The sequence below is a fragment of the Anser cygnoides genome, chromosome 1 (assembly GCF_040182565.1).
Source record: "Anser cygnoides isolate HZ-2024a breed goose chromosome 1, Taihu_goose_T2T_genome, whole genome shotgun sequence".
Lineage (NCBI taxonomy): Eukaryota > Metazoa > Chordata > Aves > Anseriformes > Anatidae > Anser > Anser cygnoides.
In genome coordinates this window covers 141524302-141548300 of record NC_089873.1, presented here as the reverse complement: position 1 = coordinate 141548300, position 23999 = coordinate 141524302, and the positions used below count along the sequence as shown (strand labels likewise).

Sequence of the window (23999 nt, the reverse complement as noted above, 5' to 3'; positions counted from 1 at the left end):
GACAGAACTCTTTCACTCTGTTTAATTTGGCAAAAGTTAATCCTTTTTTCCATGGAAAGAAAATGTGAATTAAAGCCAAGGGAGAGATTGTAAATGCATCTGGAAGGCTGGGAGCTTGAAGATAGTAAAACACGTTTCATTTATTATCTGTCACAAACATCAAAGATGGTTTCTGTTTCCAGTTCCATACTTACAGCTTCAGTCATTGTCAAACAGAGGCTTCCACTTTCAGATCTTCATGTTGGAGATGGTTGTGGGACATTGGTCCTTAACCTCATCCAAGGAAGAATTCTGATACGCATTTTTCAAATTCAGGTTAGCATGTTCTAAAACTATAGACAATAGGAAAACAAAACAAAACAAACCACGGGTTTTCTAGACTAGTGAAACTTCTTATCTTCCTCTGACTCCTGTTGGCTGTAGTTCAACAAAGCAATTAAGCACATTACTTAGTTCCCATTAAAGTCGGTGAGTGTTAAATTTATGCTTAATGCTAAGGATGTGCTTAAGTGCTTTTCTGCTGTGGAATGTGGTACTATCAAGGAAAAGCACTTACTGAAACAATTAACAGGAAGCTGCTGGTGGTCTTTAAACTGTCGTTCTCTGTTATACCAGAGATAGTGATACATATGCCCATATTCTTATAGTGTAGTGCTGTAAACCCAGTTCATTTTGTAAAACAAAAATCAGCAAAACAAAAAATAATAAATGGGTCTTGATTTTTAAAATCCAGCCTCTCTGTAGAAATGGCTCGCATAGGAGAGAGCACAATAGCTTACAGATGTGGTTTTGCTATCTAAATTTTGGAAATGGGATTCAGGTGTGCCCTGTAGACATCTGGATTTCTGTGTCTTTATGTGAGTAGGTGTCTGTTTGTACTAGCGTCAGTGGAGACCTAGTCAATAATAGTCAGTGGAGCCTAGGGAGCTGTTCAGCTTACCCTGAATTTGAATGGCTTTTCAGGCTCCTTTGACTGTGTTTATTATGAGAGGTATTTGGTTGCATAAACACAGGCATCTAAAGCTATTTGAAATATCATAAGAGTATTTGAAACATCTAGCTGGCACTAAAGTGAGACCTCTATACTAGACTCCTCTATTGAAGCAAGTGAATCGTATCCTAAGATCTCAATTGACTATAATGGGAATGTAGATAGCTTATATTAGACACCTGAATTTAGGTGACTGCCATCTGGAGCTAAATCTTGCTCTTGAAGTCTGGCTCCCAGTTATTACCCCAAAGGGCTTTGTCCATTCCTCTTGAACTGATCAGAACATCAGAACAGTCTCCACTAAATGAAAGTTCTGGGTTATTTCCATGCATTTTCGGTGAAAATAGTCTTCTAGGGTTTACTTCATGAACTTTGTGCAAACATAGACCCAAATTAAGGCAAGGGAAGGGTACAGAGCAGGTGCTAATGTAACTATCCTTCCTAGAGTTTACTCTGATAGATAGCTCGAAAGCATGGGAATAAATTGGTCCTTAGAAAGCTAAAGAGAAAAGTGTATGTTTCCCTCCGTGAGAAATGGAGCAAAAAGTATTTTTCAGCATAAGTTGAGGGGCACTGTCATCTGCTGGTGTTTCTACTTTGTAGCCTGCTCTCTGTTTCTTGGCACACTATGTATTCTCTTCTCATGTTGATTTCTGGCTGTGTAACACAGTAATGGATTACTTGGACAGTAATGGCAGTGGTTACTGTTTTGCTGCAGATACCGGACAAGCTCACGGAGTCCAGACAGGAATGAGTTTATGTTTGTAAAAATAAAGTAAAAACTAGGCCATGTGTGTTGAACATGTTGCATCAAAAGCCCAATCTGTAACTGTCTCTTTCACAGAATCACAGAATCATCTAGGTTGGAAGAGACCTCCAAGATCAGTTAGTCCAACCTCTGACCTAACACTAACAAGCCCTCCACTAAACCATACCACTAAGCTCTACATTTAAGCATCTTTTAAAGACCTCCAGGGATGGTGACTCAAAGTAAAGCCAGTTGACAAATGAGGCCTCTTGTGTTATCCGCACATGGTTAAGAAAAATCAGAAATGAGCACATGAGTTGTATAAGAGGGATTTATAATAATGGAAGAAAGAGATTATTTTAGGTTTACTTTTCAATTTGCATTTGTGTGAATGTAAGTGGAACGTGTTTATGATTGCTCTATAATGTTGGACAGGTGCTTTCTTAAGGTTTACCTGGCAGAGCCCTTTGTGTGTTACTTGTAAAAGTAAAATGCAAGCCCTTTAGTGTTGCCCACAAAATTATTTTAATTTTCATGAGTTGTCTGTATGTTATAACTTTTTTGCAAGGTAAACCTGAATTTACATATCAATTTTTATATTTAAATATAACATAAACCTAGTTATAGAAAATCTTGATGCACATATAGAATAATACAATCAAGCAATCAAACTGAAATAAGGAATTCAAATTTTCACTAGTTGAGTCCATAATCAAATGTGATTCCAGTAGTTGTGTCTGAGAGTTTTGCCTTTTTTTTCCCTACAATTTAGCAGGCTTTTTTGGAGCATCAGATACAAATTTTTCACAGAGTACGTCTGATCACTCCTTGGTAAGAATCTGACCGGAGAGTAATTAAATCACTGAAAAGTTTTAACTGGTTTTATGGGACTGTGAATCAGATTTGAAGGTCTGTTAAGCATGTTGATTTTTTTTTTCACCTAGATTTAAACATTATTTATTCAACATACCTCTGGCTCTAGACACCAAAAGCCATACCCTGAATTTTTTCCAGAATCAAAGCAAATATTTTATTTTTTTTTTTAAGAATGTCAGTAAATCCTCTGTAGTTACTGCTTGCAGGAGGATAGGAAGTTGGTAAAACTTCATGTTACAGAAATACAAAGTATGATGAGCCTGTGTAGGGACAGTGGAGCACACCTTTCCACATTGCTGAGGAATATAGAGTTGATGATCCTGCACACGAAGCACTTAACAGATGATGTAATTAGCAAGCATGTCTCTGTGCTGATGAATGGAGCTAGAGGGACAGTATTGCTCTTGGTACCTGCATTCTTAGCCTCTTGCATATTGTCAGCAGATGCCCAAATGGAATAATATCAGCAATAAAGGAGAATGTAAATAAAGAAGTGTACAAAAAACGAAATAAGGCTAGTTAACAGTGCCTTTTGGATAGCTGTTCTCACCTCCTGCTTGGCTCTTGTTCCCACTAATAAAACAGCACAGTTACATCAAAATAGAACATTGCATGGTGTTAAATTTGTTTCACTGTGCTCATGGAGGCTAATGAAATCGAAATAGATCTTCCTCTGAAACTTCAGCAAAAATCTGTTTGACCTGATTTCCTGGGCCTGACTTCTGTGTCAAGTTTTCTTCGACTGGCTGAGGAAAAAAAAAAAGAAAAAGAAAAAAAAGTTACTTTCTAAGAACTCTTTCTGTCTCCTTTAAAAATGTATTTTCAGGACTCAAATAAATAAGAACAGTAGCAATGAGAATTAGAATCCATTGCTAAGATCACACAAAAATTGTATTTTCCTCTAAAGAGGAATATAAAGTCTTTAAAACAGGCGTAGCAGTGCCATCTAAAAGACTGTCTTGTGTAGTATCATCTCCTTGACAGGAATGTAGGCAGATGCTCCAGGAAAATAAATAAATAAATACATAAAAGTTTTGTGTGTGTGTGCAAACTGCAGGTATCTACAAAATACTCACCTTTAATACTCTCCCAGCGTCCAGCTCAGCAGAATTTTCTGAATGTGGGCTCTGTGTATCTTGTTGTCCTTAATGTATTTCTGTCCTATGAGTTTGCTCATCCTCCCCTACAAGACATGTTAACGTTGGCATCCATGATACTCGTAGCACCCACCACATAAACTAGGTTATAAAACTTTTTCAATACTAACCAGCATCTTTTGGTGCTTTGTATTAGAAGAGGAGAATAAAACGGTTAAGAATTTCAGGGTTCAGGTGGAAACAGAGACCTGCTGCTCCACCTGGACTGTCACAAGTCTATGGGGCCAGATGGGATCCACCCAAGGGTGCTGAGGGACTGGCAGATGTGATTGCCAAGCTGCTTTCTACCATCTATCAGCAGTCATGGTCATCCAGAGAAGTCCCAGATGACTGGAGACTTGTTAATGTGACACCCATCTATAAGAATGGTCATAAGGAGGACCCAGGGAACCACAGGCCTGTCAGCCTGACCTTGGTGCCAGGAAAAGTGATGGAACAGGTCATCTTGAATGCAATCACACAATGAATGCGGGACTACTGGGTGGGGGATCTGGCCCAGTCATCATGGGTTCATGAAAGGCAAGTCCTGCCTGACCAACCTCATCTCCCTCTGTGACTGGGTGAACCGCCTGGTGGATGAGGGAAAGGCTGTTGATGTGGTCTACCAGACAAGGTCTACCTAGACTCCCACAGTATTCTGCTGGAGAATCAGGCAGCCCATGGCTTGGACAGGTACACTCTTTGCTGTGTTAAAACCTGGCTGGACAGCCAGGCCCAGAGAGTGGTGGTGAACAGAATGAAATCCAGCTGGTGACGGGTCACCAGTGGTGTTCCCCAGGGGTCGGTGTTGGGTCCCATCTTCTTTAATATCTTTATTGATGATTTGGATGGGGGAATTGAGCGCACCCTCAGTAAGTTTGCAGACGACACCAAGTTGGGGGGTAGTGTCGGTCTGTCGGAGGGTAGAAAGGCCCTGCAGAGGGACCTGGACAGGATGGATCGATGGGCAGAGGCCAATGGGATGAGATTCAACATGGCTAAGTGCCAGGTCCTGCACTTTGGCCACAACAACCCCATGCAGTGCTACAGGCTTGGGGCAGGGTGGCTGGAAAGCTGTGCAGAGGAAAAGGATCTGGGGGTGCTGACTGATGCTCTCCTGAACATGGGCCAGCAGTGTGCTCAGGTGGCCAAGAAGGCCAACGACATCCTGGCTTGTATCAGGAATAGTGCAGCCAGCAGGACCAGGGAGGTGATCGTCCCCCTGTACTCTGCTCTGGTGAGGCCGCACCTCGAGTGCTGTGCTCAGCTTTGGGCCCCTCACTACAAGAAGGACAGCGAGGCCCTGGAGCGTGTCTAGAGAAGGGCTACGAAGCTGGTGAAGGGCCTGGAGCACAAGTCCTGTGAGGAGCGGCTGAGGGAGCTGGGGTTGTTTAGTCTGGGGAAGAGGAGGCTCAGGGGAGACCTCATTGCTCTCTACAGCTACCTGAAAGGAAGGTGTGGGGATCTGGGGGTCGGCCTCTTCTCGCAGATAACTGGTGATAGGACTGGAGGGAATGGCCTCAAGTTGTGCCAGGGGAGGTTCAGGCTGGAAATGAGGAGACATTTCTTCTCAGAAAGAGCAGTCAGGCATTGGGACGGGTTGCCCAGGGAGGCGGTGGAGTCACCGTCCCTGGGGGTGTTCAAGGAAAGGTTGGACGTGGTGCTTAGGGACATGGTTTAGTGGTGACATTGGTGGTAGGGGGATGGTTGGACCAGATGGTTTTGCAGGGCTTTTGACTTAATGACTCTGTGATTCTGTGATACCATGAGTTCCTATCTCTGGTAGCTTGGTTGTTGGAGTAGAAATTTTAAAGTTTAAATTCTTTGTTTGTCAGCTTCTCTGCTGTGAGTACATGCAAAACTGAGTTGCTAATTATCCTGTTGTGGGCACTCAAAATGCTGTTGCCAGTTCTTATGAAGTTCCTGCAAGTATCATATTCAGTGTTTTTCTGGCAATGCAGATTAACAGTGAGAATTCTTGTTTGCATTACGAAAGGGGAAAAATGTGATCTTTGATGTGTTAAAGTCTTCTAAAACGAATCCTAAAGAATGAAAAACACAGAGAAGTTTTGATAAAGTCCTGGTTCCAGTGAAGACAGTTCCAAAACTCTATTACTGAAAGATAAAACTAAATTTTCATCCTTTTTCATCCTTTTTTTTTTTTTTTTTTAAATTCTAATTATTTCGTTGCTAATAAGCAGTCTTACAATTACAGGAACTCATGCAAGTTGGTAGACACTGCACACAGCAGTATAATCACTGTCTGCAGTTTCACGCAACTGTGATGCTGTATTATTTTTTGCATATGCCAGTGTCCTGAGGTGCCTCATCTCATCATTACCAGAGTAGCTTTGAACATCTGTAGCCTCTTTTCCTAAACAATAGGTGGAGTTTCACTGAGGAAGCGGGCAGCATTACGCCTTCAGTTATGCAGCTGGTGGCAGTAGGCTGGTAAGAACAGTGATGCTGCTCAGCATAAACTACAGTAAAATCACAGTTTTTCGATCCAAGCAACAGTGAAATGAAAAGGGGTGCCTATTTCCATTGAGCCATGTGAAGGAACAATAGTGATAGAAATTTCAGACTGTTAAACTGAAACAATGTTTGGGAGAACAAGACTGAAAAAAGCAGTGGGCAGTCACTTCAAAGCCCCCTGGAGATGTTCTCCATGTTAAAGGAAAGCTGCTCATGTGCTTTCATGAGCTGACAGAGTAGCAAATGTGCTTCCCCTAGTTGTGTATCTGTACACCAGAGTCATATTGACCAGTCAGGAATCTGCTTCTGAGCTTGCTGGCTCAGATGGCAGAGCCTCCACTGACTTCATTTGGTATTGGATGGCTCCAGAAAAGTGGGAATATAGGCTTAGCTTTATATTTATCAAATGCATGCCATATTACTAGAAAGAGGACAATTTGCTGCACAGTTTTCTGATGCAGTAGAGTTAAGAACTGGTTGGGGGAAGATTTGCAGTAGGCTATATATAATTAAAAAAAAAATTTGCTTTTGCAGAACCCATTCGCTGTGCGAGGATACATCTTCAGAACTGCAGAGAGTCATTTCTGTCGAGGGAGGACATTTATCTGGATCCCAGACGAGCTCATTCACAGGCAGGGGAGCAATGGCAAGGTAACATGCTGGTTAATACCATTTCCAATATTAACAGGTTGGGAAGAGACTGATCACTATTTCAAGGTGAAGTAAGAAGAACTATCACTTTCCAAAGAAAATGGATGGAGTGCAGCTGAAGAAAGTCTATAAAAAGTAACAGAAGGTGCTTTTGACCTTGATTCTGCACTCATTACTCACTCATTTCTAATAAAAACCATAGAATACTAGAGATGCTAAATGAGATCACACAAATTAGTCTGATTAAAAAAAAAAATTGTTTTTACACAACCAGAACTGAGAATATGTTGAATACTGAGGAAATGCATGAAGTGACGCCAGACTGTAAAGTAAATGTATAAGTGTTTGGCTCTTCTTGATAACTGATACAATGGTAATTTCATATTAAGTAAGACATAATGATGTTTCCCTTGTTGGTAGGTAGCTGTGGCAAGGGAGGAGTTAGGGTTTCTGTTTTTAGAATCCAGTTATGTTTATACTGGGTTGCGAGGCTGAGTCAGCAAAGTTCAAGTCAACCATTTGTTTAAGTCATTTACTGATCTTAAAACATAAGCCTGAAATAGAACTTAAAAAACTTGTTATGTCTGCTTTAAAGATTTCCAGCTGAGACAGCAGAACTGTCTTCTGATACCACTGTTATACGTGCTACAGAGCATATTCAGTTTAAGCATCGCGTATTTTAAAGAGCAAAGAAAAAATGCTATAAAACTAGAGTCATTTAGAGTATAGTTTACATTTTAGCCTTTTAGATGGTAGAGAACAAACTTGTGTTTCCCCGTTTGGTTGTCAGATAGTGACACCACTATGTGGAGATTGCAAAGTCTGCAAGAAGTTGATTTTAGGTAGAAGACTTGTTTATAGGTGTATGTTTTATAAAAACAGAAAGCATCTAAATGTATAAATTAATATTGAAAGCTTCATTTTTTAATATTTGTTTTTATTGTTTAATTTTATATGGTGTTTTTTTCAATAGGGTGATGAATCTACTAATCTCAGTCTTCTATGTGCACCTTTGCTTTTCTTTTGCCTTCCTGGTAGATTTTGAATTCTCTTAATTGCTGGAAATTGTAGGTGGTTTATATGCTGCTATGCTGGTATAGGGTGTTGTGGTTTAACCCGGCTGGCAGCTAAACACCACACAGCCGTTCGCTCACCCTCCCCCCTCCCTCTCTGGGATGGGGGAGAGAAACGGGAAAGTGAAGCCGGTGAGTTGAGATAAAGACAGTTTATTAAGACAGGAATATAATAATATAAGGAATATAAGGAATATAATAATAACAATAATAATAATAATAGTGATAATGATAATAGTATTAACAATAATAATGTGTAAGAAAACAAGTGATGCACAATGCAATTGCTCACCACCCGCTGACCGATGCCCAGCCTATTCCCGAGCAGCCGGCCCCCCACCCCGGCCAGCCACCCCTATATATTGTTTAGCATGACATCAGATGGTATGGAATACCCCTTTGGCCAGTTTGGGTCAGCTGTCCTGGGTCTGTCCCCTCCCAGCTCCTGCTGCACCCCCAGCCTGCTCGCTGGCAGGACAGAGCGAGAAGCCGAAAAGTCCTTGGCCTGGTGTAAACACTGCTCTGCAACAATTAAAACATCAGCATGTTATCAGCGCTCTTCTCATCCTAATCCAAAACATAGCACCCTACCAGCTACTATGAGGGAAAATTAACTCTGTCCTAACTGGAACCAGGACATAGGGATAAAGAGCTAAAAATAACTTTTTCTAATTTCTGATACCTAATATTATTCCTGCCTTTTTTTGTCCTTTTTCTTTCTGTGTAAGAGCTTCTGGGCAAAATCTATGAGTTAGGCCCTTGATAAATGCAATGCAGTTCAAGGCAGGTGTATTTTACCATAAGATTTAACTTGTTCACATCAGAGTCTTTGTAGATTCTGAGCATATATAATACTAGGTGATGCAGAGGAAACACGAAGAGCTTTCACTGAGTAGCCCAAGGCCTTTGTAAGAAGTTATAGATTGTTCAGGATTTCATTATGGTGTTTTCAGGGACAAGTTTGGGAAATCTGAATTAACACCACTTATGTCCAAGTGGACTGCTTGTAGGAAATAATACAGAATGTTGTGTGAATAAGAAATAAAATCTCCTTTGTAGATTTCAGTCTCCATTGTTTTCAATTTTTCAGAAACATCTTTCCATCTGAACTTTGACAGAAGACATTATAAGGATTTGTAATGTGAAGTAGTGGGTACATAAAAAGAAACGGTGATACAGTGTTAAATCGATTATGTTGTCATAATGTTTGGATCATCTTATTTCAGTGCTCTGCTAGAAATTTATGATGAAGAAATAGTGCTTTCTATGCAGCAGGCAGGTTTACATGCAGTTAATATATCTGCAGACAGACCCTTTAAAATCAAAGGCAAAGTGACTGAATTCTTACTGTTCCTTATTTCAAAGTTCATCCTCCCTCACCAACTATTCAGCTTTTGTTTCTATTGTTTGTACCTTGAATGTGTGATCTTGTGAGTATTTTATGTCTCTGATTCTGTCAGGCCAGGGTTCCCTCATTATCACGTAAATCAGAAGTTCGTCTGCACCACAACAATTTAGCAAACTTACCCTTAATCAATATTCTGTTGCTACTGCAATGCTGGTACAGTGGACTAGAGACTGGTGCGTGAGATACTTTCCTGATCCACTGCAGAGGGTGACGTATGAAATTGTGGAAAGTGTCTAGCTTCACACAGTCCATCAAGTCTAATTTCTGTGGCAGGTGGCAAAGCAGAGAAAAGTCCTCCTGAGCTGCTCTTTGTGGGAATGATTTAAGCCATCTGACATTTTTGTCTGGTTCGGTCAGTGTTGTATGTCTGTCCTGTGCAGGCTGTCACGATTTGTCGTATCTCTGAGGTCATGGGCCACAAGACATTTGCACCACGAAGACCAAAGACCTGATTCTTTCCTGGAGCGAATCCGAGGGCCAGAGCTCATAGAGGTGTCCAGTAGGCAAAGTAACATCCGTTCCTTTCTGGGCATCCGTGAACGTCCTGGGGGAGTGAACAGGTAAGAAGGAGTATTTATGTTTTAAGGAAAGAAGACTGAGGGTATGGTATTTTCTTGGTGATAAGGACATCAGTTTTATTTTCAGAACAGCATAAGGAGGTTAGTATGAGAGATGAACAGAGTATCTAATGCTGTTCAGGAATCTTCACATAAGCGAAGTGTTATGGCTTTCAGCAGACTTTCTTCACAAAACGCACCTTGGCAAAGATTTTGAAATAAAGGATTCTGATCGTGCTGCTTCAGGCAGAATGGCTTCTCAGCACTGAAATTTTATCGTGTGCTACCTGTGTAACTTGCTGGTGCTGAACTCCTCTCCACAGAGGATGGATGCAGTTCCTATTTCAAGGATCTGGGATGCTGCTAGTTGTGGCTTTTCAGGACAATCATGTTATGCACATTAGCTGCAAGTGTTAGGAAACTCCAAACAACAGCTGTGTGAATGTATCATTGCTTAGTTACACCTACTCAGAAGTTCAGCTGTGAACATTGCAGAAGGCTTCTGATGCAGAAATGAGAAAATCTTTTGGCTGATATCTTAACTGATTAGAATATACTCGGTCTTAGGTATGGGAGGCAGGTTCAGTCTTATCTTAATTTTTTTCCAGGAAAACAACAGAGGCCTGCAAGAAAAAGCTCTATATGTTTACAATGTTTTGACTTGGTTAATTGTTATTTATGAACATAGGACTTGGTGTTTTAAATTTAACTCCAGCTAAGATGGGAAAATGAAGCTCAAAGGCAAAAGTTCACCTTCTGTTTTGCATTATGTTTTGAAGTACAGACTCCCATGTTTTTTCACTTTGTTAGGTGGGCAAGCAAGTAATCAGTTGATTTTTTTCAAGTTCTCACCTAGTAATTCATATTAAACCAACAAGCATTGAAGGGCTCTGCACGGTAGTACAGGTGACCTTGATTTGTTGTGAGTCAGCCCAGCCATATCATCTTCACTTGATCTGCTTCCTAGAAATTCAACTCAAAAGCACATTTTGTTGAATTAGCCAGACTGCTATCCTCAAGTCAGTCAAGTCAGCAGGCGAGAGGTTTTTTGGATGCCTGGATCAGCAGCAACTGAAGGTTCCGAGTTGTTAGAGAGAACATTGATCCTGGTCCAACAAACCTCTATGAAAGACTATTAGAAGAAATGAAGTTGGACGTATCCATCCTTGCTTTCTCAGTTTTATATTGTTGCCACATTACAGTAACCCTCAGTTGTTCTATTGTGAAAGCTTAATTCTGCAGCAATGGTAGGTGTGCTTGTTACAGAAGCCTTGGCAGTGCATCCCTGAAGAAGACTTGAAAGGATTGAAGAACGTTTAAAATAGCAGCCAAATGCGTACAGGGCTAAAAATAGTGAGTTACATGTTACCGTGCACTAATACGCCTGAGAGCAAGCTTCAGACATCAGATGTGGTCACAAACGTGTATGTCTAACACATGACAAAGAGAAACTGGTGCCTTGAAATAGTTATGCAAAGGGGCTTATCGCTGCAGTCAAAGTTGACCTTCCTAATCTTATCAGTGTATATGTGAGAGGCTAGTAAGTCAGTCTGTCATGTTGGTAAACACGTGTATGAAATGCCAGAAGTCTTTACGCTCTTAAATGTGTTTTATTTAACTTACTGCAGTCAATGGCCCCTGGCCAGGTTTAATGTCAACTATAGCAACAACACCAATGAAGAGTAAGTACCGATAACCTCCATATACCTTCCTACAACTAGCTCCTTCTTTTTTCCCCCTTTCCAGCCTAGTAACATTTGAAGTATAAACTCCTTATGTCTCCTTAAGCCCTTTCTAAGAATATAGTTTAATTATATGAAAGATCTAGTTTTCTTAGTACTAGAAGCATCCTTCATGACTCCTGTCAGCTTCTTTTTGTCTGAAGTTACCCTTACCTTCCAAGGAGTGAATTGGATTAATTAGACATTTAGTCCCTACCTCCTATAGTTCAACTGGCTGATTTTACTGCATTACCAATGGCTATATTAATGCTTCAGTTTTTAATTGAGATTCATGTATTCGTTTTCTAACAGTACTTTGTCTCTTTTGACATACCAGTTCCCTTTTGGAAATCCAAGTGCCCCAGAAATTTCTTGCTGTCACATGAGAAGTAGATACGGAGCAGGGTACCAAGAAAACCGTTATGTGGGCAGTCTAAATGAAAACTAGCCTTCTTTCTAAAATGTGTGTTTTAGTTCTGCCAGGTATGGTTGGTGTAAATGTAGAGAGGGTGACAGGGAGCATAATAAGGCTTGCATTGCAACAAGTTTTGACAAAAGCCATTCTATTTTTGTATTTGACAAGATATTTCACAGTTTTGGACCAAAGAGAAATCTCTTGAAAAGTTGAAGAACTTCTATAATGTAAAATCACCCAACACCAATGTTTGTTACATGTCTTAAACCACAACTACTTGAGGACATATCTGCTCTGCAGCATACAGCAGCAATTCTGCTCTTGTGCATGTCAATAGTTAATTTCTTTTGTTGCTTTCCATATGAAAAGAAACAAAAAAAAAAACCAAAAAATCACCAGGATGGTTTCTGATTATGTCAGACACACTTTCAGGAAATTCTTTTTTTTTTTTTTTTTTCTCCAAATATATCATGGTTGAGCAGCAAGCGTCATTTAAAATGTTGCTGCACATATCTGAACTCAATGCACATATCTGAACATATTTTCCTGCTCCTGAAGCATTTTTGTTTTGTTTTGTTTGCATAGCTTTTATTAAAACTGAAATGGGAATACAGAGAAGAGTGTCAGAGATGTATAGCATTTTATTTAGATTGGGATAAAAAAAACAAAAGAAAAACACTAGAAACCTGGAGCCTGACCTACCTGACACTAGAAACCTGGAGCCTGAGTCATGTCCCAAAGGACCAATTAGAATGGAAATACTGCTTTCTTACCCTGTTTCTGACAATGACTCATGTACTTCGGGCAAAACTTTCATCCTTTCAGTGTTTCATTATTTCTAAATGAAGCCAACACCTGTCTATCTACCTGTGTGACAGTCTGAAAATTACTTGATTTGCAGAGTATTTGACAGATGAGAAATGCAAATATTCAACCAATTCAAAGACTTTAACAGTGTTTTTATAGGGGCTGATGAAAACGTTTTTTAAGTCTGAAGGTGCATCCTCCTTTTGACATGCTGGAGAGAGAAGAGATGCCACTGTATTGCTGGCCAGGAGGACAGCACAAACAGCTGTTTTATTAGTTACTGGATTCCACATTACTCAGTAGCACTGATGAAGAAAAAAGATGCAGGTCTTTTTGAAGCTTAGTTTTTATCATTGTGTAGAAGACGTAAGAGTTCCTGCCCTTTGGGAACCGTAGCTGATATTTTCAGCACTTCGATAATGGCCAGCCTTTTCCTCTGAGCAACTTTGACTGCCAGGCTACGGATTGTTGGGATTATGATAAATTAGAAGTTACCTCGAGAGAGAGACGCACAGGGGCCACAGAAAAGAAAGAGTCTCGCTTAGGAGAGGTATCTGTGTTTGACAGGTATTCTTTCTCAGGCCAGAGAAAAAGTGTCGGCACCAGCTGCTTGGTGAAATAATGTTTTTTTTTTCTCTCTCTTTTAAAACAACATGTAGGAGAAAGATGGACTTGTCAAAATATTCCCTCTGAACTTCACCACCACTGAAACTTTTTGATTGATTCTCTGTCTCAATCTACTTTTCCTTGCATAACAACAGCGACAAATGTACAGAGACACTTCCCTTTGAAAATTGTTTACTCGTAGTTCGTTCTTTCCGGTAAGAATGCCAGACATTTGAAGTACGGAGGAGCTGCATGGTAATGCTAACAACAGCAACTGTGAATTGGCCTTTAGGTCAGGCACCATGCATAGTAATGCACACTAAAATCCTGGCATGTTTTCTAAATAGGAAGGAGTTTGGGGGGCAGATTTGAAGGAGAAGCAATACAAGTCCAAGGGGCCAATGGCAGAGAAATAGATATTTGAGTAGTGGTTCCTGCTGCTGTGTAGAAGTCAGCCTTGGTAAATGAAAAACTGTTTCTTTGATTTGAGATACATGTGTAAATAAGTCAGTCAACACAAAAATTCTTTTCTTCTCCAGTTTTGTTCCATTGAGGTGTGTAATTTTAAAGGTTTCAGTGGAGTTGATTAATTTGAGGGATACTTCCCTGAACGTAAAGGAGTGCAGGATTTCAGGTTTCTTCTAGCGAATGAGTCTGAGATTTTCCAAACTACATTGCGATACTGCATCACTATGGAAATGTCTAAGGGTAAAAATTGGAACAGGAGAATTGAACGAGAATTTCACCTCGTTGCTGATAGGTGAAAGCTGTTCTTAGACCTGTCATATTCATCTTAAAATTGGTGACTGCTGTCTTCTTCCAGGCACAAGTCATCTCATCCTACTGCTAAAATAGGTCAAATTAATTGCATTGACTATAAAACATTTATTAGGTGACTACCTCGTCTGTAGATGTTTGAGATTAAGTGCAATGAGATGCATCTCTTTTCTCTACATTTGCTGCTTTTGTTCAAACATTGATTGGGATTCTTCTCCCAGGCAATTGTTGAAGCCAGAGGTAATCAATTAATTATAGCTATGTTGGTTTTGTAGAACTGTGAGTAGAGATTCAGCCTCAGTGCATTTAATCATCATTAAAGATTCAGACAAGTCACTGTGAGGTTTTGGATATGCAGCGAAAATTGGCAGTTTGTTAAGCCATTTCAAGGTCTATTATCATTAAATAGATTTCTTTCTAAATACCTGAATTCTAAAGGAAGAAATGAACTGGAAGCATTTAATTAAAACCAACCTGGTACATTAATGTGTGAAAAGGTCAAGAAGGCATGGGTGACTAATGCACAGAATCAGCCAGCTGGATACCTGATTGTGTAATGTGGTTGTGTTGGTTTGAAAGGCCTCAGCCTGTAAACCATTCATACCATTTGGATGAATGGTTCCTTTGAGAAATCCTATCCTACTCTGTCCAGAGTCCAGATCAATAGCTTCCTGTACCTCAACATCCATCCTCTCCCCTACCTGCTAGAAAACTATTGATAAGACTTACAATATGTTGTACAGCAAAAAGGAAGAAAAGAAAGAGGTTAAAGAGGAAAAGAAAGAGGAAAAGAAGGAGGAAAAGAAGGAGGAAAAGAAAGAGGAAAAGAAAGATGACAAAAAAGATGACAAAAAAGATGACAAAAAAAAAGAAGAGTAAGTATAAAGAATGTGCTTGTAACGTACCTCCTGCACTCCAGAGCATGTTATGGCATTTCATTGTAATACTCGCACTACAATTATTATTCTGTAGGCTGCAGAATTTTATCCTGTCAAATCTTAAATACATTTTCCCCTTTGAAAAGGTGCAAGTGCTCAACAAACTTTTGTCTTTAGTGCCTGTCTTTACACCTGTCATAAGCAGTAAAAGAGTTTGACTGCCTCTGGTCAATTTGGTTTGCTGTTCAAGATCACTTTATTCCTATCGGGCCGTTTTAGGATAGCAGCCTTCTTTGCAAACCTGCTTTTTGTGGTTCCAGAATATCTGCAATGATTCAGAGCTGACACACCAGAAGTCTATTTCAGATGAAAAGCAAAAATTTTACATGTAGAATATTACAGTTTTACTAAGAAGTATAGTTATTACACTGACTAACATATTCAATTACTTAAAACACATTACAGGTCTTTACTAGAATTACTAAAGTTTGCTCCTGCTGGTTAGGAGGTACCACTGTATTTCTGCAACAAAATGAGGTCATTTGAATGCTTTTGATGGAAATGGATGCCAGTCTTATTTTGTTCCCCCAAAACATATCCAAACACAGCACTGTTTAGTATTACCAGTCATACAAAATAAGAATGGTAGCAGATAAGAATAAAATGCATTTCGGTGGACTTCACAGTTAAGTAGTATGTTAGATTCATATATTTCAAGTTTATATATATATAAAAACTTTATATAAATATATAAACTTGAAATATATGAATCTAACATATATATATATGGTGGCATGTTGTGCTATGTAGGCATCAGGACATGTTGTTAGGAATAGCTTCCAAATGGAATTTAATTAATCTCAAGATCTTGACTTTTTTAATCAAAGCTTTATTTGATTTGAAAGCCTTTGGTCTAAGGATTGTCTTCAATTCTCCTCAGCTTCAGTTACTGTATAATGACAGCCTGAGCTTCACGGTACCCTAAAACATTTAAAAACATTTCAGCAAAGGTAATAAATGTTTCAGTGTCTAAAAGGTAGTGCACTCTATCATGCGAAGACCCGATTTTGTGGTCACCAGTTTTGAGATGATGACCAGTGTTGTTGAAGAAATCAGTCAAATGTGCCAGAAGATGGCAAAGAAAATACTTTTTAGATTAAAGCTGCTTCCTTTACTAACATTATAATCTGTACATTCAGCTGATAGCATGTATAATGCCAGACATATATACAAATATGAAATAAATTCTCATGACATTTATGTATTTTTTTCATTCTTGGAGATTTGGAAAAGTCACACTAATACATATCCAAGCATTGCCTGCACTATTATACAGTTCACGCTATCACCTGTCACTATTGGAATAACTTCTACAGCTGTGGACCTCACAATCCACTAATACGTTTTTCCTCTTATTATCTACAGTATGCCTACTTGCTATCTATTGAATATCAAGCTTTTTCTTGCTGGAGAAAGGCACTTTGGAGCATACTGTACATGTGCCACTTCACCAGGCTGTTCTTTAAAACTTCTCTAAGTTCCAGGCCTCTGTGCTTCATTTAGCATCGCTCTGTGGTGAGGCCAAGGGAGCCTGGGCTACAAATGTGTGAAATTTGCTTTTACTACATAATACATGTTTTAGTTCTGGTCACGCAGTGTGTGTGGGGGGTGTACGTGTATGTGTGTGCGTGTTGTGTGTGTGCACACAGAGCCTTACTTGTGTAAACATGTATCTGAGTATATTTGTGTTTTACTTGTTGAAATGCGTGTTCATGCAGTCATTTCTGTAATAGAAGGATTTGCCAAAACCATCAAAATTAATCTGCACAGGAAGGCTGTTCCTCTAGCAGTGGGCCATATTCTTCTAGCTGGAATGATGATATGAAAGATTTAATGTTTTATTTTGTCTTTACTGGGGGTCGTATGCAGAAAGAATGTTATTTTCAGCAATTTGAATAGCTGTTTTTCTTTCCACTCTCACTTATTTTTTCCAAAGCTGGGTCAAGCAGAAATAGAGTGTGTCAGACAGGATGAAGCTAGTACTTGGTATCTCATCTGGGATGCTGGTGTGGATACTTTCTCTTCTTAGGCAGCTGTGAGTTAATCATGAGATGAGCAGCCTCCAGAAGAGGGAGTTCCAGAAGGCTGCTTCAGTACATTTCCACTATAAAGCTACGTGTTTTACTTTCCAGGAAGAAAAAAGAGATCTTTGTGATAGATCCTTCAAGCAATATGTACTACAACTGGCTGACCATAATTGCAGCACCTGTGTTCTATAACTGGTGTATGCTAGTGTGCAGGTACGGATTGAAGTCAATAACAATTTTAGGTTTCAAATTTAAAGTCTCGTTACATTTCCTGTATACATCCTCCTCCTCCCTCCCTGTAGTTTTTTTGGGGTAGGAGATTTACAGTTCACGTACAGTTCACTGTGAGTATATGGCCAGTGTTTCTTTTCATCTGCCTTAAAAAAAAAAAAAAAATGTAAATTGCAACGAGCGCTGGCTGTGGCCTTTGCGTGCCACCTACTGGCTAGATGCGGTGATGTGCCTTGGCCACTGGCACGGTAACCCGTGCTGATCCTCCAGTAAGGAACAGTGGTGAAGGTGTGGGCAATGAAGGGTCATCTTAAATTAACATGAGGTATCTATAGATGCTTGAAGGGCAGGAGGATTTTATTCGAGATTTTTCCCTTTTAAAATGTGAAAAAACAACTGGAGTCAAACTAAGGGAGTGCTATGGAAGTGGTTCACTTTGTGCCAAATGGCAGGGAGAGGTGGAGATAGTTTACCACTCAGAAGCAAATCTTTTATTTGGGAGTCATCTTAATTAAGATGTGTATAGAAGTGAGACTGGGATGCCTGGGGATCTCTCACATGAAATCTGCTGCATGTTTATATGTAGGGATATGTGTATCCCTCCATATCTGCATGTGTGGCAAGTATGTGATTGAGTTCTGCTTCTGGACTAAACAACTTTGAATTCTGAAAGATCCTAGTGTCCATTTAGACATAGCTTCAGTGTACAGATGTCTTGGCATGGAGATAAGCTGCCCTTAACTTGCTCAGTGCCAGTAACGTGCACTAACATGCTGTTAGAACACACTCTGCCTGTATAGTTGGTGTAATGTTTTTTGCATCTTTTTTCTTTCTTTCTTTAGGGCCTGCTTTGATGAGCTACAAATTGACCATATTAAAGTATGGCTGTTCTTGGACTATTGCTCTGATGTAATCTACGTTTTTGACATGTTTGTTAGATTCAGGACAGGTGAGTCCTTCTGTGGTTGTGGTTTTGCAGTGTTTTCAGAAGAAATGTAGATGTAAAAGCTAGAAACAAATTCCCTTGTGAGATCTGAGCAGTGTAATATCCTGTCTTGAGCAGAGTCCAGCAACGGAGGCTTTGGGAAGATGAAGTGTCATGGATTGTTTTCAGGCTGGACTTACCAACACCTGAATTTCACTTGTCTCCAAATTCAGTCCTATCAGTGCTTAGTAGGCATGCCACATGCTGACTGAATAGCGTTCTCCAAAGCTACACTAACAGGCTGTGTGGAGAGGGGAAGAATAAGGCACTTCCAATGCTGCTACCACTCTGTGCATGATATATTGTTCATGCATATTATTGAGCAAGAAGCCAGCTGCATCCCACAAGTACTGATTTCTTAGCCAAGCTGTGCAGCAGCCTGCTCAGAAGTGACAATTGAGTTTAAGTGCAAGACCTGGCACCTTCCTCGGGCTCCAGTCTGCAGCCCTCTGCTAGACAACAGTAGCACTGCTCAGCTGGCAGCTGTAGGCTCTGAGAGGTCCTGGCTGTGTGTAGGATATGGCTGATCCGGCAAGGTGGTGGTGTGGGGTTAGCCCCGGCACCTCTTCTGCAGTCCTGAAGGAACTGTGATGCTAAAGGATTTGTGAGGACCCTGCCATATCTTTAATGATGTGTTTCTCTTCAGCTTCTTCTGCCTGTTTCTGTAGCCTAGACAGGCTGAGATCTCACAATTGAGTGTGCCCAACTGATACTGATTCTAGCCTTAAAGGCAGCATCTGTTTTAAACTAAACAAGGTCATGGTATAGGCCTAACAATGACACGCACTGATCCATACCATTAAATTGCTAGAGTAGTCCTTGATGCAATTTGATCTATTCCAGCTAGCACTCCCTCAAGCAGTATCTGGGCACAGCTGGGGGTACAGCAGAGCTGGGAGTTGTTCGTGGTATTATGTCTGGAGGGGGCTGGGAGAATTTCAGTGTATGAATAGAAGCTGTCATGGTAGCTGCTCTCAGGGACAGAAAATGTGTCCTGGCTCGTTCTGTTTACCAGTACAGCCACAGACCCAAATGCGCCTTGAAAAGGTTCAGAAGTGCACAGATCATTATAAAAACGAGAGTTCTTCTGAAATCTTTTTGATTTTTACTTATTCTTTTTTTTTTGAATAATGCTGACAGCTTGACAGTAATTACGGCTTGTGACAAGCTGTAAACATAATTACAAGACAAGCTAAAAATGCTGTCACTTTGGGAGACACACAACCCATTGCAGCAAGCTAAATTCTTAAACCTAGCAAATACCTCATTCAAGAGAAAAGTCTGTTTCAGATAGCGGCCTAAATCTCGAGACTCTCATTTTGGGGGGTAGGTGGGCTTCAACTTTGTATAAGCCAACGTCTGTTAAAAAGCCAACTCTGTCCTCCGAGTTCCTCTTCTGCAGTTTTATCTGTTACTGTGAAGGGAATTACTGGAGCAGAAATTGGGCAATACAAGTTACAAAAATTCCGTGGTCTGTCCTGATGATGACTGCATGGCTGCCAAAGCATGGTGAGAAGGTTGGCTCTGCAGGCCTGGGTTGGAGCTGCAGAAATGCCTCAGAGGTCTGAACGCTTTGGTGCAGGTGTGTGCTGCAGTTTCAGGCACTCAAATGCGGGAGTCAGTTCTTCGAGGTGCTGAAATCTTCGACAACTCACTTAACAACCCCTCCTGGCTCTGCCTGCGCCTGCTGCCTTCTCCGCTAACTCTGCGAGGTCCACCTGCCCTGGGGACAAAGGTGCTGGTTTGCAGAGGAGTGTGGCTCCTGGCTGCCTAAGGGTAGGGGTGACTTCAAACCAGGATTTGGGCAGCGCCACAGCTACCGTGATCCATGGCAGCCTCTCTGTGGGGCGGCTACAGGAGCAGTTTCACCGTATTTCACCTACCTGGTGACAGTGTACTGTGAGGCAGAAAGCACTCACCTCTCAGCAGCTGGTCAAAACTAGCATACACTGTGTTTTGATGCTTTCAGAAGGTTTTCCTGCAGGAATCCAGGTCTGTGAGGGGACAAAAAAGAGCAAAGGAGCTGTTATCTCCTTTCAGGAGGAAGGTGTTTTCAATGGTAGTTTTTATAATGGTGAGTCGGAAACGCAGTTGGCCTGATTTTCTGCTTAGGTATTGTTAATAAGGGCACATTTGACCAGCTCTTTCAGTAGTTTCCTGGGAGGTAACACATCCATGGCGAAAGAACTGTTTCCCTTTATACTCACCATCAATTTACAGACACGTGAAGACTGATCCACACATACACGAGGCAGACGTACAGATCTGGAGACACTCCAGAAATACAGTGATGCTGTACAGCTGCTGTGCAGCTTGCTCTTCCTCAGCAGATGTTTCTCTGCGAAAGTCGCTGCTTGTAGATTGCCAAAAGATTAGCAAAATGTGATAATCCCTGATAAACAGGGAATGTTTTGCTTTTTGCTCAGTGCACTTTCCCTCCTGCCTTGCCTACTGCACAGGCACTTGAGCATCTCCACTTGTCATTGCAGCGAGTGTTTTGCAGTGAATAACTTCACCTGTGGAATATATTTAATGCCTTGAGCTTTCTGAGGTAAAAACCAGCATTGCAGCTCTACTGCTCAGGCAGCCTGTCTGAGTAGTCTCACACAGATGCGGTTTAAGTCTTCTCATAACTCTTAAAATCTAATACACTCCAAAATCTTTTGAATGAAAAAACACTAATGTACAGAATTCTGCTTAGTAGCTCTCTCTCTGGAAGCTCACAAAGAAAAGCAAACCATTTTCTCCAAATGAAAAAGAAACTCCTGTCAGCTTTAACAGTGGGTACAAGAGAAAAAGCCTGGCTCGGGGGAAAAAATGGATTTCATGATCTCAGGGGTATTTATATTGTTCTGAAAAAGTTTCTGGTAATCCATTAAACCTACTTATTCTTGGTATTTATTTAAAAATATTCAACTCTGATTTTATACACAATTGCTTCAATGCATACTTAGCTTCGGTTATTTGTCATGCCAACGATTCGTGAAAAATTAGGCATACAAATTTCCCTGTTCTTTTTGCAAAGATAGCTAAACGACAAAGAGTCAGCTGTCCCAGAACAGAGCAGAAAGCTGCGGGGAGCACTGTGGTGTAATGGAGTCAATGCTCTACATTGTTATTTACCAGTTTAGAAACTTTCAATATTTCAATTGAAATATTTCAATTTACAGTGAAGTGTTTTTCATTTAATGATCTCACAGTCTATTCGTGTCAGTATGCGTAGCAGTACGAGTTTTAATATTTTCAGGTATCTGAAATGTAGGTCACTCGGTACTGTTTGTGGTAATTCTGAACTGCCCTTCTATTCTAACAAGTAAAATATATATATTTGTTTATTCTTTAAAGGCTTCCTTGAACAAGGCTTGCTAGTTCAAGATGAAAAGAAATTGCGAGACCATTATACCAAAACTGTGCAGTTCAAACTGGATGTGGTGTCTCTTCTGCCAACAGACCTGGCATACCTGAAGCTTGGTTTGAACTACCCCGAGCTGCGATTTAACCGCTTGCTGAGGATTTCCCGACTGTTTGAGTTTTTTGACCGCACGGAAACCCGGACAAATTATCCAAACATGTTTCGCATTGGAAATCTTGTCTTGTACATCCTTATCATCATCCACTGGAACGCGTGCATATACTTCGCCATTTCGAAGCTCATCGGCTTTGGAACCGACTCGTGGGTCTACCCCAACGTGTCCATTCCGGAGTACGGGCGCCTGTCCAGGAAGTACATTTACAGCCTGTACTGGTCAACGCTCACGCTGACCACCATTGGAGAAACACCGCCCCCGGTGAAGGACGAAGAGTATCTCTTTGTGGTCATCGACTTCCTGGTGGGCGTGCTGATCTTCGCTACCATTGTCGGTAACGTGGGCTCCATGATTTCCAACATGAATGCCTCCAGGGCAGAGTTCCAGGCCAAAGTCGATTCTATTAAGCAGTACATGCACTTCCGAAAAGTGACTAAGGACTTGGAAGCCAGGGTTATTAAGTGGTTTGATTACCTCTGGACCAACAAGAAAACGGTGGATGAGAAGGAGGTCCTCAAAAATCTGCCCGACAAGTTGAAGGCTGAAATTGCCATCAATGTCCACTTGGACACGCTGAAGAAAGTGCGCATATTCCAGGACTGTGAAGCTGGACTTCTCATTGAGCTGGTGCTGAAACTGAAACCAACGGTCTTCAGTCCTGGGGACTACATTTGCAAAAAGGGAGATATTGGGAGAGAAATGTACATTATTAAAGAGGGAAAGTTGGCTGTGGTGGCAGATGATGGCATAACCCAATTCGTAGTCCTAAGCGATGGCAGCTACTTTGGTGAAATCAGCATCCTGAACATCAAAGGTAGCAAATCTGGCAACAGGAGGACAGCCAACATAAGGAGTATTGGTTATTCTGATTTGTTCTGCTTGTCTAAAGATGATTTAATGGAGGCTCTCACAGAATATCCAGAAGCCAAAAAGGCTTTGGAAGAGAAAGGGCGACAAATTCTGATGAAAGACAATTTAATAGATGAGGAAGCAGCAAAAGCAGGAGCTGACCCAAAAGACTTGGAAGAAAAAGTAGAAAGACTTGAAACAGCTCTGGACACGCTGCAGACTAGGTTTGCTAGGCTCTTGGCAGAATACAGCTCTTCTCAACAAAAAGTGAAGCAGAGACTTGCCAGAGTAGAAACCAGAGTGAAAAAATACGGCAGCGGCACCTTATCAGTTGGAGAAGCAGAGGCTGAAAAGCCTGAGGAGCAGAAAAATAACTGATGGAGTATTCATATTTCCTTACTTAATGGAGAAGGTTGAAACATGTGAAAGCCATAAATGTACATAAATATGTGTGTGCATACATAGCCATGATTATTTTTATATGGACTCAAGAGAACGGTTTTTAGCATTTTTAACTGAAGCGGTATTTTCTTGTAAATAGGACATTGTCACCTTCTTCATAGGGGGGGATTCTGGTCTGTCATTTGGGTACTTTTTGGTACTGGGAGTGGGTTTCTTACAGGTCATGCTCAGAACGTCTTCTGTGTATGGCATGTGTACACCTTGACACATCGTCTCTTCATGTGCATGTTGTGTTACGAAGGCATTGTGCTTAAACTTAGAGGGATTGTTTTTTAAAGGGCTTAACAATATTTGTAGGGTACATGCTCTACCTTGCTAGCCTATTAAATGCGTGGATGCACAGGTGGGCTTCTCAAAATCTCTTCTTTCACAGTGAAGCAGTCTGCACAAACTGTAGGACTACAGCTCAAAAGCTGGCACCTGGCCTGTGCAGTGCAGCCCCATGAGCGTATGTCACGGCCACGCATCCGGATGCTCGTGTCTGAGTCTTTCCTCCTGAGTCGGGACCCGCAGGACGGATCGTGCTGGCAGGGTCACTGCGCACTTGGAAGGGAGTCCCCAGAAGCTCGCTGGTGGAAGATGTCTGTGGCAACACAGCTTCACTACACCTGGGAAGAGAGAAGAGGGTCTTGGTGCGTGCAGCTCCTGTACGTAGGGTCTAGTGGGGGCGAGTGGTCAGTCCAGGAGGATCTCTACTAGGAAACTATGAGGGCCAGCAGGACGGGCTGTCCCTGTCTGC

The 23999-nt window shown here is 41.0% G+C and overlaps 1 protein-coding gene across 6 annotated transcripts in view; it reads left to right on the top strand.

Annotated features, from left to right (window-relative positions):
• Positions 1 to 23602, top strand: part of CNGA3 (cyclic nucleotide gated channel subunit alpha 3) — a 34227-nt gene extending 10625 nt beyond the window's left edge. For 3 of the 6 annotated variants that reach the window (XM_066983595.1, XM_013180788.3, XM_066983587.1), the window contains 7 exons: positions 6761 to 6877; positions 9739 to 9918; positions 11544 to 11597; positions 14985 to 15116; positions 17312 to 17419; positions 18280 to 18386; positions 21768 to 23602. In XM_066983595.1, coding sequence (XP_066839696.1) covers positions 6761 to 6877; positions 9739 to 9918; positions 11544 to 11597; positions 14985 to 15116; positions 17312 to 17419; positions 18280 to 18386; positions 21768 to 23176 — 2107 coding nt within the window. In that variant the 3' untranslated portion in view covers positions 23177 to 23602. The remainder of the gene's footprint in view (positions 1 to 6760; positions 6878 to 9738; positions 9919 to 11543; positions 11598 to 14984; positions 15117 to 17311; positions 17420 to 18279; positions 18387 to 21767) is intronic. The other 3 variants (XM_066983603.1, XM_048048158.2, XM_048048161.2) reach the window with 3 other exon arrangements.
• Positions 23603 to 23999: the final 397 nt, after the last annotated feature.